General features: G+C 38.7%; 1 protein-coding gene across 2 annotated transcripts; it reads right to left on the reverse strand.

The window, feature by feature from the left end:
* Window positions 1-11,487: 11,487 nt before the first annotated feature.
* LOC131476007 (gamma-crystallin S-1-like) lies at window positions 11,488-16,042 on the reverse strand. Of its 2 annotated transcripts, none has more exons than XM_058654441.1 (3): window positions 15,907-16,042; window positions 11,898-12,140; window positions 11,488-11,815 (listed from the first exon to the last, which is right to left on the reverse strand). In XM_058654441.1, exons 1-3 carry the CDS (start codon window positions 15,928-15,930, stop codon window positions 11,546-11,548), a joined length of 537 nt encoding a protein of 178 aa, XP_058510424.1. In that variant the 5' UTR covers window positions 15,931-16,042; the 3' UTR covers window positions 11,488-11,545. The 2 variants fall into 2 exon arrangements, with proteins under 2 accessions (XP_058510424.1, XP_058510431.1); XM_058654448.1 differs by lacking the exon at window positions 15,907-16,042 and adding an exon at window positions 12,302-12,375.
* Window positions 16,043-16,304: the final 262 nt, after the last annotated feature.

The following is a 16,304-nucleotide window of genomic DNA, read 5'->3' on the forward strand; positions in this document are numbered from 1 at the left end:
AATAGTGATCAAGACATTATTTCTTTTTTCTGCTGTTTTAATTCTTATTTCATGTTACAGCAGCGCGAGTAGGTTCACCACACAGCTCCTCTACCTGTCACACACAGACACACAAAAAACACATCTGTGTATTTGATCACACGCGGTCACAGGAGACAGTTCTGTCCACTTGTGACTTGACCTCTAAGGACAGACGTCAATCTGATGTTATTTGTTTGATCCTTCCGTGTTTCCTTCCTTCCTTCCTTCCTTCCTAGCTTCCTCCATCTTTCCACTGTGTAATCACGAGTGTTTGGAGTTTAGCTGGGATGTAAACAAAGAAAGCAAGTGTTTAGAAAAATACACACACACACACACACTGTCTGGTTTTCATGACTTCAGAGGACATGAAATTCACGAACATTAAATCTCTTACTCTAACCTTAACCATAACTACTACACTAATCCTACTAACCCTAACATCATCTTAACAAGGTCCTAAAGAGGTGACAACTGCAAGAACACACACGCACAAATATGTGCAAAGATGAATATGTAAGCATGTTCATAAACCTAAATACACACACAATATTCACAACAGACGTCCCATATTTGCAGCCCCCAACAACTGCAAACAATTACAACAATTAGCGGTTGAACATTGCCAGCCAGCCACACAGCCTGTTTATAATGTGATCGAACACAAATGTCATAACATTGAAGCTTGAGACAAACAAGATGCACGACCGGTGTAATGCCTCAACGTCGTCGACGTCCTCGAAGTCCAGCCCCGCGTCAAACTACGACAGGAAGTCTGCACATTTGTCTCTGTCCTCTACTACTCACTCAAAAACTGAGGCTCACTTGAGCCTCAGTGGATGAGCTAGGAGTGCGTCTGCTTCCTGTAACGTCTTGCTTTTCATTCAAAGCACAGATTAGAGCAGCCACACTGCCATACACAGATTAGAGCAGCCACACTGCCATACACAGATTAGAGCAGCCACACTGTGATACACAGCGCTACTCAAAGAGCTTTACAAAGGCATAGAAATACAAGCAAATCACAGCCATTACAATAGACGTTAAAATCACAAGAGGTAAAAGTCTGCTTTACCAATAAAAGTTCATTTACAAGACAAGAATGAATTGATAACTGCGATGATGATTATTGTTTTCAGGCCTGATTTAAAAGCAAAGCAGACAGTGAAAATAATCTTTCATCACATACTTAGAACTATAGCTGTTGCATATGTCCACTATAATTATGTCGTTCCAAGCGCTTTTATTTTTAAATTTGTATGTCAAATATTTGCCATTTTTTGGAATATTGTGAAATAATTGTTAACTCATATCACCCACTCCTGCTGAACAGAAATGATGCCAAATATTGTCCCAAATGTCGTTCACGATGGCATATCATGATATCATTTTTAGTTCATATGGCCCACTCCTACTGAACAAACCTCGATCTGGCTTTCATTTAATCATTTGTGTTTTAGCAGAATTTGACCATATTTATAGTCAATCGCACTATTTCTAGCACACGTCAATATCCCTCGTTTCAAGTAATAAAGTAAAACCGGCTCATACCCCGACCCCGACGGGCCTTTCATCTGTGACTCAGGCGTGTCCGATGGAGCTGTAGCATCGTTCTCTTCTACTTTGGTAGGAATGCGTCCTATTCCCTGCGTCCAGACTTGTAACGCCACCCGATGGTAAAGTGAGAAACTACAGGACCCTGAATTGCGAGTACACCAGGGTCCGCGGTTGAGGCTGGTTATTTTGTTACTATTCCTAATGGAAACACACAAAGTTACGTATCAAACCCAATCGTTCCACTGGGTGTAGTTTGTGGTAGTTTTCCCTTGTGCACGTTTTATGATACTGAAGCTGTGACGTTCGCGTCCATGGAGGATGACAAACACAATTAATTTCTCTTGACCTCTGGATTAAAAGCCAGCGTGCAGAGACACGCTGTGGTCACAGTAACGTGTCACGTTAAGGCAGGTAGGACACTGCAGGAGAGCATTAACGGCCACTGCTGCGTCTCTCTAAGTGGATTAACTGGAGAAAGGGAACTGGCAAGTGACTAAAACAAGGTTAGTGGGCATGAATATGAGAGTGTGTGACTCTCTGTGTCTGCGTGTTTGTGTGTTATAATAAAATGTTCTCTGTGTTGTATGTGTATTCAGTTCTAATGATTTAAGAAGCTGAAAAATCAGAAAGCTTGTTTTAACGTTCGCACAAGCGCACTTTGCATGACCGCTATCGGAAAAATCCCGACGGTTTCTGAAAGCTGAGAAGTTGCACGTTAAAGCCAACATGTGGTTATTACGGTAATTTCACTTGCGCTGTTGCAAGAAGCCGGCGAATCAGCATCTTTGTCGCCAGAAAGGGGAAAAGTGGGGGAAACGCCTGTACATAGTTTCCATTTTTTGGCCTATTTTTGGACATTGAGACAAAAACTCAACATTTTTTAGTTTGAAATACGTTATATACTTTTCAAATTTCAAATTTAGCACGCAAAATCTGGTGTTCATGTACGACGACAGTGTTTTTCTTCATTTTAAATCATTAATACGCTATTTTAACATGCCGTAAATTGTAAATAGCTTCCAGATATTGAAAGTTATTCTGGAAAAATGGGCAAAATCACCTATTCACGGGCCCTTTTATGGTTAAAATAAGCAAAAAACAATTACTCAATTGACAATTAATTTAGTAATCGATTAATCTAATAATAATAAATCCTGCTACTCATATAATGATAAAATGTCACTTCAATTCAAAGGAAAAACTACATATTTGTACTTAACTTAAATGTGTACTGTCCTGACAGTTCTTTACAATTTATTTCACATACATCTTTAATTTTTTTTAATCATTTCCCAATAGCGTTCAGGGGGACATTTTGAGACGAGCACAAGAATAAAAAGTGTTGTAATTAACACTGATAATGAAGATGGAGGTCCTGAGTGTGTGCTCAGTAAACCATGCCTCGCCGCGGACGGACGACAATCCAACTACATCTGTACCCGCTCTCTGTCTGTCCTCTCCCATCTCTCAAGTCGTCTGTCTTCCTGGCAGGCAGCAGTCTATCCTACACTGGGACTGAAGCCTCCTTGGCAGACAGCGGTCCTAATTTCATTAATTATAAACCAATATGCTGCTGGCAGCCCCTCTGGAGAGGACTTAACCCAGCGCTGGCATCTGTTCAGTACAAACACAGCGAGGGATGGAGGGATGGAGGGATGGAGGGAGGAGAAAACAAGGACATCTCTGACTCCTGCCATGGTTGAAGCATGGTGCTGTGCAGGGGGATGGATGGATAGAGAGTGGATTTATAAGTTCATGTTTCCAACATGCAAAGTAGTGTTTATGTGGCTTGAGACTCACATACACACGTGAGGCATGACTTGAGGTTTTTCCTTTGGAATTTCACTTTGTCTTTAGATAAAACTGGCAATCTTTCTCTCTCTCTCTCTCCCTCACTCTCTATCTATCTATCTATCTATCTATCTATCTATCTATCTATCTATCTATCTATCTATCTATCTATCTATCTATCTATATACAAACCAACAGCAGAGCAAGAAGGAGAAGAGAGAAGGGGACAAAGAAAGAAATTACCATTAAACGTGCTGTTAATTCAACCGTTCACACATGCTCAAAGTGCAAAAGCATGTTACCAACATGAAGCTGTTTACTCCCTTGTTGTTCATACATTATACACATAAATACACACATTCTCCATTCACAGACACACGCACACAAATAAAAAAAATCACAAAAAAACTAATAGTGCAATTAAAACCAAAAAACAAACATTGTGATAAAAATTCAAATTTTAGAGGGAAAAATAGAGACTCAACAGCTTTTTAACATTTTCTTTCAACAACAATTATTATTATTATTGTGACCATTTGTTTACTCACGTCTGTAAACTTTCGGACTCTTTATGTTATAGTGGTGCGGCTATATGCGGACCCCAAAATGAAGCATGATGGGAAAAAAAAGGTGAGCCAACTCCTGCATCACGGCGCAGCTTTAATGTGATTTTCAGCTCTAATTGGAGTTAAGTCACTTTGTGTTGTAATGATGTTTCGCTCTTGGAGCAGCAGACGCCGTCCATCAGCCAAATGAAATATTAAACTGACCTACCGCTGGAGTACGCACACACGTGTGTGTGTGTGTGTGTGTGTGTGAGAGGATTCTTATTTGCAGTCATGTCAGGAGACCTCCAGAGCTCACTGTGCGTCCACATGAACCAAACACACACACACACACACGTGCACACAGAGCTACAGACAAACACACAGACACATTTCTGACCTACATTCACCGTACACAAACAACAGGGTGTCAGTAATGTGTACAGTATAATGTGTGTGTCGGGGGTTGAGAACCCTGCAGGTGCACTGGGCTGTGAATCTAATGCAAAATTAGTGTTATCTTCCTGCCCAATAATTCATGATCCCGCATTCAAATTTATAGCCCAATGACTCGCCTTGTCATCTCCCCTCGGCCCTTGTCGCTCTCCCCAATGGATGATGATTTATTCAAAATGTCACATGGAGCGGAAACTAGTAAATAAGCTACAGCTACATTTGGCAAATCCCCCCCCTTTGATCCCCAAATGACTCTTAGACCTGATTCGAGCCAAAGAATGCATTAAAAAAAGAAGTGAGGTCACAGATATTTTCAGTATATCGAGGGTTGTGCTTAATGTCATGGAAAAAGGAACAATACGGTGAAGAACTCAAAGGTCCATTGTGTAAAATTGAGGTGAAATTTGTTTTATTTGGTGGAAATTGACAATAAGACAAGATGGTTTTTCTATGGTTGGTTTATCTGAAGAAGCCTCTTGGATTAAAGTCGCTTATTTTGTTTTACAGTTCAGTTTTGGGATTTCCTGTCTCATTTCAGGTGTCTTCACTTCCTGTCCTCAGGTGTTTCCCACCCCTTTGATTACCTGCATCTGCCCTAATGTGTTCCACCTGTGTGTGATTGTCTCCAATCACACTAAGTACATATATATATATATATATATATATACACACATGTCCTTCCCTATCGTGTCTCTGCCAGTTTGTCTTCATCCTCTGTGTCAAGAGCTCCAACATGATTATTTCTTGTGAGTTTTCCTAATGTGTTAGACCTAACTTCTGCCTGCTGACCACCACCATTTTTTTGTTTTTTTGGATACCTCTGCCAATGCTTGCTACTTTAATCGCAATTTTATGAGAATAAAGTCGTAGGTTCATGAGAATAAAGTTTAAATTTTTATGAGAATACATTTGTAATATTATGAGAATAAAGTTGTAAGATTACAGGAATAAAGTGGTAATATTACAAGAATAAAGTCGCAATTTTATGAGAATAAAGTTGCAGTTTTACAAGAATAAAATTGTAATATTATAAGAATAATGTCGTAATATTATGAGAATAAAGTCGGAAGCTTACGAGAATAAAGTTGTAATATTACTAGAATAAATGTGTAATTTTACAAGAATAAAATCCTAAATTTGCAAGAATAAAGTCGTAATATTCTAAGAATAAAATCGTAAATTTATGAGAATAAGTCGTAAATTTACAAGAATGAAGTTGTAATTTTACGAGAATAAAGTAGTAATATTAATCAGGTGAACCTTTTTTAGTTGCTTAAATCATTGTTTCCTACACTCCCTGCCAGCAGCCATCTTCTCAGTCATGGAGCCAGAGAAATGTTGGTACTGTACATGCAGTGACATCAGTGGTGATAATGTATCAATGCCTCATTCAACCACACCTAAATAAAACCCTGAATTAGCTGTTGGATTGTGGGTAATGCTTGTCAATAAGTGAATAACATTGTTAAAGTGAACATTACGATCCTCAGGAGGAAGCTACCAGATACCACACCCCTGAAAATAACCCTCACAGTCACGCTCGGCCATTACATAATCCAGGTCTGTTCAATAAAGAAAAATGCAAGATAAAATCCAACAGCCAGGCCAGTTCAGTTAGCATTACTTTTAGCTCACTGGCCAAAGCCCAGTTGAGTGTGTTTACTTTATTATAGGTCAGTGTGTACACACCCACTAACTATAGCCAGGGCCCCATCATATAAAACCCTAAATAATATGTCTACATTTAGAGAAATCATTGGGTGTCGCTGTGGAATGCAACAATGTTTGTGGTGAAGCAATTTCACAAAAGAACAAACAACCACTGGACAAAGCCAGAGCGGGGACCAAATACTGTAGTCATGTTGATACGGTCCAATGTCATCGACGTGAAGCTGGGTACTTTCTTTTCAAAGGGCGTAACCGATGAAAGTGTCGCTTTGAAAGTGTATTTAAGTGTTTGGATATCAGTGGAAAAGACTGCTTAGAGTAGATACAGACACACTAACGTGTACAATGCATGTGCGTGGCATGGTTAGGCTGCTTCACTGCAAACATATCTGTTCAAACTGAGTGTTGGACTCAATTTCAGAGAAGGAACATTTTGACATTTCACAGAATAACTCAGGGGTGTCAAACATACGGCCCACGGGGCAGAACTGACCCACCCAAGGGTCCAATCCGGCCCGCAGGAAGGATGAATTTGTTCAAATTCCACATTATGATAACAGTCATAATGTGTTTCAAAACTATATCTGTCAGTTTCAGATCCACTGTGATGTTATGTACGTTGTTATGCACATGCGTAAATGGTTAACGTTTGTGTAATATTGTTGAAATTGCACTTGTTTTTCTCAAGAAATGTAAGGTTTTGTAAAAAAGATGCTTCAGTCAGTGTAAAACAAAGGGAAACATTTGGAGTTTATTGTTGTTTATAGGTTATTTGCTATTATTTTTACTGGTCCGGCCCACTTGAGATCAAATTGCGTTGTATGTGACCCCTGAACTAAAAAGAGTTTGATATAACTAATACAATTATGAATGATTTAAACATACAGGGGGTCATTTCTGCCACTAAGGGGTTAGGGTTAGTCTTTTCAAGTGTGAGCATAATGTATCTACAGGCCTAAATGCTGTTTAACATACATACAATAATGACATTTTCTCCCCAAACCACCGTGATTTTTGCAGCATTGTAAATCTGTTTTATGAGTTTTGATCAAGAATAGAAGATCGAATGGGAGACATATGATTTACTTTCTTGTCAAGGGCTACACAAGAAGATTGATATCGCTCATTATTGTCCATTAGGTGTGAAGCTACAAACATTTAGTTTAGCTTAGAATAATATGTGAAGACAGGAGAAAACATCTGGCTGCTACTTCGGCAGATGTTTACAGGTGATCTGATCCCAGCGAAAGAACACAGGTTCACTGGTTTCTCCTCCTGAGATGTTTTTTTAAAGTAAAATTCCGATATATTCAGGCAAAGAGGTTTTATCTTATCACTAAAAAATAAACTGTGATGCTAAAGGAACAAGTAGAAGTAGATGAACATTACGTAGAACATTTGCTAACGTTATAAAGTTATAATGAGTCATTTATGTTAGTTATTTTAATTCACACATTGATTTTGTATCATAAATATTTTTAATTTTGATCTATTTATCCTTCCATACCAAAAAACACTTTTATTTTGAAAAGTCTATGAAATATTATCACAGATAATTAAATTGGGGGGTCATTTAAAATTGTTTTAATATATATATATATATATATATATATATATACATATACATATATATATATATACATACATATATACACATACATATATATATATACATTATACTTTTATAATTGATACTTATATACTTTATTTACTGGAACACTTTAATGCATGTTTATGTCAGGTAATTATGTAGCTTCTATAATTAATGTGCTTTATAATTTGTGGCTTTTTTTTTTCTTCTTCTAACAATAACAATAAAGATCTACTATTTCAAACACACTGGGAGAACAAAATATGAGTGCATATACACATATTCCCACTCAGCGCCATGTCACAGTCAATGATATTTTCCACTGAAGTCTCGTGATTGTAACATAAACACGAGCGCGGCACAAAGAGGGGAGGTCTACGCGCTGCAGTCACCTGAGTGTTCCCAGACATGAAGGTGTGTGTGTGTGTTTTCCTTCTCTTTTGTTTCCGCACTTCTGCAAACGCAGGGGTAAAAATAAATAAATAAATAAATAAATAAATAAACCACATGCAGCCCAGGGCCTCGCTGGTGCTTTTCACCCTGTACAACAAAGCGATTTCATCCCGGTTCACATGAGCTATTTTGTCGAACCATCACATCTTTACTCGCCACCACCTCCCCCAGCAAAGCCGCTGCCATTTAGAATAACAGATGAATAAAAAGACGAGGGGGGAAAACAGTGGAGTGAAACCACAGTGGAACTCAGTAATGGTCAGCCAGGCCCACCACGCCTCAGCAAATGTTTGTCCAAACCTGTTATTTCTGGCATTGTAGTGTCTCAAAGAGATCATTTTATTCTCCGAGAGGAATGCAACGGCTATAAATAGTCTGGAGATGAAGGAGGGGAAATCAGAGATTTGTAGAGTAATTACAGAGCCAGCGTCAAACCCTTCTGTTATGGCTCATTTTTCATCAACCTCTGTCTCCATGACTGTCTGACTGAGTGACTGACTGACCGACTTGACTAAAAAGGCCATTTTCTCAATAGGACATCCACGTCTGACCTGATCTCTGACCTCAGAGTCTTTTCACACACACGCACAAAACTGAAAATAGCAGTTGTGATTTTGGTAAACACAAGTGTGATGACAATAATGTACTGTAGCGGGTCTGATACGACAACTGCTCCCAGCTGTTTGTAGTTTCGCAAAAAACAAACGACAAATTCTGCCGTTTTTAATATCGTTGTCATCGTTTAATTGAGGCGTCAGCTCAAAAAAACACACAGCAGATTAGAAAGGAGGCGAAAAATGACAAACTGATTTTGTTATGTAGTTTATAGGACTTGACTTTCGGTATTCAGTATCAGATGAGGGATTTTCAGTTAATCATGAGATCGTGGTAATAACAAAAATATCAAAACTGTGACAGACGTGCTGCATTTTTCAGCTACACCAACGTTTTCATGCTTTTATTTTAATTAAACCAAACCAGAAGCGGATCACGAAACATCTAATAAAACGCCGCAAAGCTGCAAACGAACACAAACTGTTGAAAATTAAACTGTATGACGTGATTTACTCTGAAACAACATACGCCAGACGTGCTATTAAAGGTCAAAGTAGCCGTGTTTGTGCGGCGGCAGTTGGTCGGGGTTGGCGAGGTTGCTCCGAGTTGGAACGTCCGAGTTCCCACTACAAATGGAACACACCAATAGTTTGAAAGAGTACAACCAAAAAAAAAAAAGAATCCAGCTAATAACGCACCAAATAATTGCATTTTGAAACAAAACAGCAAACACATACTGGATTATTGCTATTGAGTGAGTGCACTAACGGCAGGTCGGCTATATGATTTTCATCATAAAGTGATGAAGATATTGATTTTCTTGCTTTAATTTTGTATACTTTTTGTTGGAGAATATTCCGTTTGTGTGTAGTTTTCTATTTTCCAATGTTTCCTGTTTTATTTTGTAGTATTTTCCTTGTGTGTATCTTTTTTTAATTTTACTTCCTGTCCTGATTCAAAAGAATAAAACAAATCTGCATAATCTGTTTAGTCTCATCCATCCATCCATTTTCTACCACTTTATCCTCCACATGAGGGTCACAGGGGGCACTGACATAGGCGGGGCTACACCCTGGACAGTTCGCCAGTCCATCGCAGGGCCACATAGAGACAGACGGTCAATTTAGAGTGTCCAATTTACCTAATCCCCAAATCTGCATGTCTTTGGACAGTGAGAGGAAACTGGAGAACCTGGAGAAAATTAACCCACGCACACACACACACACACACACACGGGGAGAACATGCAAACTCCATGCAGAAAGGCCCGTGTTCCGACCGGGTCTTCTTGGTGCACATACATGGAAATAATAAGCACATACTCAAGCATGAAACAGACTTCATCAACACAGCGAGCACAGCTACAAAGAAACTTAACTTGCAGCTTTAATCGCACTTTATGTTTTCAGCGAAAGAAGTCAGTCAGTGAGACAGACAGACAGACAACTTGTCCTGACAGCACTTGTGTCTTAAACGATCTTTGTCGCATATAAAGGGACTTTTAGTTAGAAAATTGCTGTAATTATCAAACATTGTGCTTCTCATTTTGCACAGTCAGACCTTGTTTGCAAATTCACCCAGTAATTAGGAAAAGCTGTAAATGAGTGGCAAGTCATGGTGTGGGCCCGCTGTGCTCGGTACAATGAGGAGAAAAAGAGCCTGTAATAATGTGACATGTGAGAGGATTTACATTTGAATATTTTTGTGGGTTTTTTTCTTTTTTACTTGTAACATAACTGAAAGTTTCAGATCACTTTGTCACCAACTATAGATGCATGAGCTAAAAAAAAAGTGCTTTGGTTATTTGCCCGTCACTAATTTAAATATGTGTATTTAATTTAAAAGCAACAGATTACAGTTGAAGGCATGTCCTTAGGCACCAGCGTGTAAAATACCACCCTTGTATATGAAGAATAAAAAGTAGGAAAAGTTCCCACAGAAACAACCTTTTCATGGAGATTAAACCGGTTTATTTGCAGGGAAATTGCTCCCTGTAGAGGCAGCGTGTGGTACTGCAGGGTAAATGAGTAATTATGGACATGGATCATGAAAGTGAAGTTAAAAAGCTTTATGTATATACAGTATATATACATATATATATATATATATATATATATATATAATGCCATCTAGAAGTGGAAGAGGACTGAAATATTCTACTCAAGTAAAAATGCCACTATGTTGATAAGTGTTATCCTTTTATTTAATTGCTGGAAGTCGACTAAAATTTGTTTTTCTTATTTTGCAAAATAGAGTGCAACTTGTTTTTGTGATCTTGTTAATTTTCTTAAAATACTGGTTTGCATTAGGGTGAATATCCAATGCAAATTTGCCTGTAATTTATAAAAAGCTCATAAAGACGTTTTTTGTGCGTCAGTGACTGACAACAAACAATAGTTGGTATCTTGTTATTTACAGAATGTACAGTATGTATAATCTTTATAACTTCAATAATAATAATTTTCTTTTTTTAAGGTTAGACACGAGACAGACACTCGAGAGCAGCAAAGAATGAGTTGAGGTCAGAATGAGTTTATAGGTCACAAATTGAGGCTTTAAAGAATTTGGGGTTTTCTCATATTCTTATCTATTGTTCAATCAAAGTTATGATTCGTTTTATTTCGCATTTTTAGTAGTGATATAAAGTAGCAATAACTGTGCAGAGGTCACAAAATGCACACGCTTTTCTTTGTGTCAGCAAGGATTGGCCCCCGCGACCCTCGTGTGGAGAGTAAAGCAGTAGACAATGGATGCATGGATGGATGGATGGATTCTATGTGGACAGAAATTCCCAGGGCCGGCACCATGTGCTGACCTGCGCCCTTACCCTTCAACCACTGACAGAGAGTGAGTATTTGATAGATTTATATCACCTTATTTTATTGACATAAACTGTGCAAACATCAGTTTCCTCACATGGTGACTCGTCTGATGGATCCCACCCTGGAACTCATGCTCCCCCACTCGTTGAACCTCCTGTACTCGCCGGGACGCATCAGGTACTGGCGTCCTCTGTAGTTGGGATGTTCGTAGAAGATCCAGTAGCCGTCCATCACGTTGCAGGAATGGATGTCGTTGTAATGGAAGCGCTCGGAAAGGGAGGGGCAGTCATCGGTCATCTCCATCATCTGGCCACCATACTCTGAGCGCTCGTAGACCCTCATTCTGTGAGAGCCTTGGTGCTGCGGAGAGAATGAAGTGACTTATTTGATATTAAAGCAAAAAAATAAGACTTAGAAAGAAACTTGTCCAGCTGAGGTTTACCGTGGGGATCATACGGCAGGATCGCACACAGTCGTTGAATCCCATCCACCGCTGGTAGTCTGAGTAGTCGCCCTTCCTCAGGAAATACTGGTAGCCCATGTAGCTGGGCCTCTCATAGACCATCCAGTCCCCACTGTCCACTCTGATGGAGTTGCAGCGGCTGAAGTGGGAATGCAGGTCCGAGCATTCGCTGGTGCACTCATAGGAGCGACCCTGGAAGTTCTTGTCTTCGTAGAAGATAATCTGGGAGCACATTAGTCGAGGGTTTTTCTTCAGAATCTACATCATTGTTGGCACAAGTTGAATAAAATACAACTACAGCTACTGTACCACCAGTTTTGCCTGAGTAATCCACGCAGGTATGCGGAGGCACAAAAGACACAGAGGAAAACACGCAGACTTACCTTTCCCATTGTGTCAGCTAACCTTGGTCACACTGGAGCAGCAGCACCAGGCTCCACTGGCTGCCTTTATAACCCACGGATGACATGTGTCATTGTGGCACACACAACAATAACCAGGCTCGTCAGCTTTTTCTGCCAGAATAGTGTTTTTTGTTTTGGGCGGTCAACAAAGCACATCAGCTGTTTCAGGTTATCCTTTCAATTTGCACTGGGTAATGACGGAGCACTCAAATTTTACTCTATGACTATTGATAGAGCACATAACATTATTATCATGGCACTTTATAATAAGGGAGGGCTAAGTATGTAGTCTGTCATCTAATATATGAGGAATGACAAAAAAAAATCCATTTCATTTTAAATGAAATTTTGTAAATACAAGAGATCTCGTGAACATTTAAAGCTGCAGTACGTAACCACCTTTTTGTAAGATTTTTGAAATTAAGATTATATATATATACAGTATATATATATATATATATATATATATATATATACATATATATATATACATATACATATATATAGGTCTGTAATTAGCTAACACATCTGGGTCAAGGGTCCAGGGTTTGATTTAGCTTAAAGCTAAGTTTGTTTTTATTTATTTATTTACTTTACTTTACTGTATTAAATGTTGTAGTAAAAACAGAGGTAAAAGGTGATAAATACTGGACACTGAGATTATTCTACATCAATAATTATGATGCTACATGTTGTAAAAAACCGCAGTAGTTTGCTAACACATTAGCTAATTTTGTTTAATTTAGCTTAAAGGTTCTTCGTGACGAGAGAGGAGCAAAATTACTTTAGTGACTAATATTTATCCCCCTCTTTACCTCTGTTTTTGCTAGTACAACAGTACTAGCATTGGTACTTAACTGCACTGGTACCTAAAGTATACTTTACTGAACTAGTAAAGTAGCTGCAAAAGGGGGACCAACTCCATATTCAAATTAAAATATGTATTTGAATACATCATTACAGGTATTGCTGTTGGTGTAATGTCCATATAGTGTAGTAAAATCAGTGAAGACACAGCAATTGGTCTTTTTTTGCCACTAGGGGGCAGTGGAACACATAGAAACCACTTTCAATCATACGCACCTGTGTGTTTCTTGTATGCATAAAATTCTCACAGCAAACGTGTGGTATAGTGCCTTGCTAGCAGACACTACTCTACTCAACCAAATACTTGAAAACAAAACAAAACTTTTAGTGATTATTGAAGCCTTATCAGTGTTGAACTGGCCTAATAAAAGTGAGTCCTGAATACAAGGTCTCTGGGGGCAAAACAAGTTCTAGGCCTACAGAGTGTGATATATTTGGCCAAATCAAGGGCACTGGATGCATTTTTTTCAGTAGTGCAGACATAATTTAATAAGATCTGCTAGAAATACTTACTGAGAGTCAACAATGAGCTAAAAAGGGATTTGGTGAACACAGATTTAGCTCACGGTCACCTCATAAAGCACATTTTCATCATATTCATCTATGGAATGCAATGCAATGCAAATTGGCACAAATGTTCACAAGGATTATGTGATTAGATTGTGGTGGGACAAAGGGTAAAGATCATTGTGGCCATAACTCTGTAAACTGCAACTTATTATGACAAAACACAATGAATATTCAGTGTATTCACTGTGTTTTCCATGTCAATAGTATTTGTGTTATATCCCTGGAGAATAACATCACCATAGCTTCGTTCAGTGTCTCCAGAAATTATGAATTAGTGGCGCAGTGTGAAAAATCATGACTAAGCATCTCGCTTAAAGTCTCTGGTGCCTTCCTGCTGTGTCACCAAATCAGCTCAAAGCATTTTATATCAAACCAAATGTCCTGCAGTGTCAGCTCACTCCACTCACTCTCACCAGTGGCTCTGGGATGCTTTGCGCCTTTGCATTTGCATTGTTTGGTGAAATAGGATTAACTGCATCAGAACAATGAGGTAAGCCTGGGTCAATATATGAATCATTATCCACTTCACACAGAGCAGACCATGTCCTTGGTTTTTTTGTTCTACTTCATTGTTCTAAAGAAGTAGCAGCAATTTGACCATATGTCATGTACGAATGTGACCAAAGAAAAAGAAATTGAGATCTCACTTGAATAACAATCATTCGACTTGGCAAAGCATTTCATTGACATTTATATAAAAGTGACTCACTGGTGTGGCTTTGATTTGATTGGCTACAAAGAAACAACGCGTGATTATGGAAAAACTGGAAAAAACTAACTACTAGTGGATTCATCACTACGTGCTATGGTATGCTTTATTGTTTCTTCATTAGTTAAACTAACAGACATTCAAACTTACTGTATTCATAAAATTAGATGTAAAAACAGTGAAACTGCATAGGAAAAAACACAAGAGCTGCAAAAAATTGTGTTTTTCTTTTAGTTTTCTGCCACTTGGGGGCATTGGTATGCATTGAACCCATCTTGTATCACATCACCTGTGAATAAAAAGGTATTTTTGGCTGTGTGTGCCATTGTGTGTGCATTTTTATAGCATGAATTCATGAATGAGCGATGATTCATAGCGCAAAGTGCTTTGAGTGGTCATTAAATGTAGTTCCATTTACTATTTCCACATTAGCTACACAAAATAGAACGTTAGAGCCTCTTCAGACTGAGTTAAAAACAAATGTCTGAAGTTTCAAGTTAACATTTATGACTGCAAAAGAACAGTCATAATTTCATTTTCATCTATTTAAGGCTCATGGTTCATGAAGGTTGAAGCAACAGGTGTTGGAAAAACGTCCACGAGTGCAGGGGTTATATAATAGATCCATCTAGTGGAGTAAGCGCTCCTCTCTGTAAGGAATGTATTACAAAAACCAACATAAACTGATAAAATGTGAGGAATAAAACAAAGGGATTTACTGATTCATATCTTAAAGAATAAAAACATCATAAACACAGCTTCCAGATGCAATATTCACATAATAAACGACTGCATGACTCTAATTTCCTGTTGCAGGATATGTCGGATAATCTCATACATTTTAATCTGTCCAAGCGGAAGGATAGAAATCAGTGATATGGCATATTTGCAGTGTTGGACGTGTAATGGCTGAGTAAACAGGTGGTGTTGCAAATCAGTAACAGAGCTCCTGAGGTCATGTGATGTTTGAACTGGAGCCTTTATCATGGCACACAGATCTGTTCTGGCACGCATCGATGCTGATCTGGCAGTTTGCAAAGTAAAGCACAAAAAAATCACTGCAACATGAAAAAAAGGAGATATTCACCTTAATTACCAGGTTATAAAGGGGATAATGGTGCTTATTTCTGATTAAAAACGTTGTTGAAATTGTCGACAATCATCCAATGTCAGAGTCACTGCATGAAAACCTCAAAGTGGGCTCATAAAAGCACGCCAAGTTCACACACGATCAGGTGACACACTGGCTGATCTCTCCACTGTGACTGGTAATGAAGTGGAAAAGGACCAAAGTGGAATTAAAAGTGGAGGAAGTGCTCTGCCACCCACCAAGATGAATGGACTTTGAGGCACTCATGTGTGATATTGGATTAAATCTGTCAAACGTGCAACAGTTATAAAGCTGCCTGCAGTGGTAACAATGTATTTCTGTACTTACACATCTGAGGATGTGCTGGGGCATGTGATGAAGCAGGGTATCTTCTCCAACTGTTGCAGCTGAATATCCCTCACCTCACTTCCCTTCCATGTGTTAGAGAACCCACCGAGTGGAACGGTTTGGTTTGGCAGAGTCCTTTTTGGTTTCTGTGTATCCATGAGGAGTTGTACCAAAATAACCAATTGATCCGCTCTTTTGGCACCTTTCCTTTGGGGTACCAGAGTAAAGTGGTCAGGGTGGAGCTAGATTGGCTCCACCCACGACTGTGACTGCTACTGGAATGCAGCATAAATACATGGTGTTTATTATTATTATTATTATTATTATTGTTATTATGTCATCAAGCCAAATCATTTTTACAACTGTACATGTTACCTATGAGCAGTGAGTGATGACGT

This window comes from Solea solea, chromosome 2, assembly GCF_958295425.1.
Source record: "Solea solea chromosome 2, fSolSol10.1, whole genome shotgun sequence".
In the NCBI taxonomy this organism is placed as follows: Eukaryota; Metazoa; Chordata; class Actinopteri; order Pleuronectiformes; family Soleidae; genus Solea; species Solea solea.

What these genes read in the sequence shown, in the direction of transcription:
- LOC131476007 (XM_058654441.1), bottom strand. Translation starts at nt 15,930, where the DNA reads ATGCCCCAGCACATCCTCAGATGT. An exon ending in CCCAGCACATCCTCAGATGT is followed by an intron (nt 12,141 to 15,906) that starts GTAAGTACAGAA and finishes ATGTGCTCCCAG; the next exon opens with ATTATCTTCTACGAAGACAA. An exon ending in CCTGCCGTATGATCCCCACG is followed by an intron (nt 11,816 to 11,897) that starts GTAAACCTCAGC and finishes TTCTCTCCGCAG; the next exon opens with CACCAAGGCTCTCACAGAAT.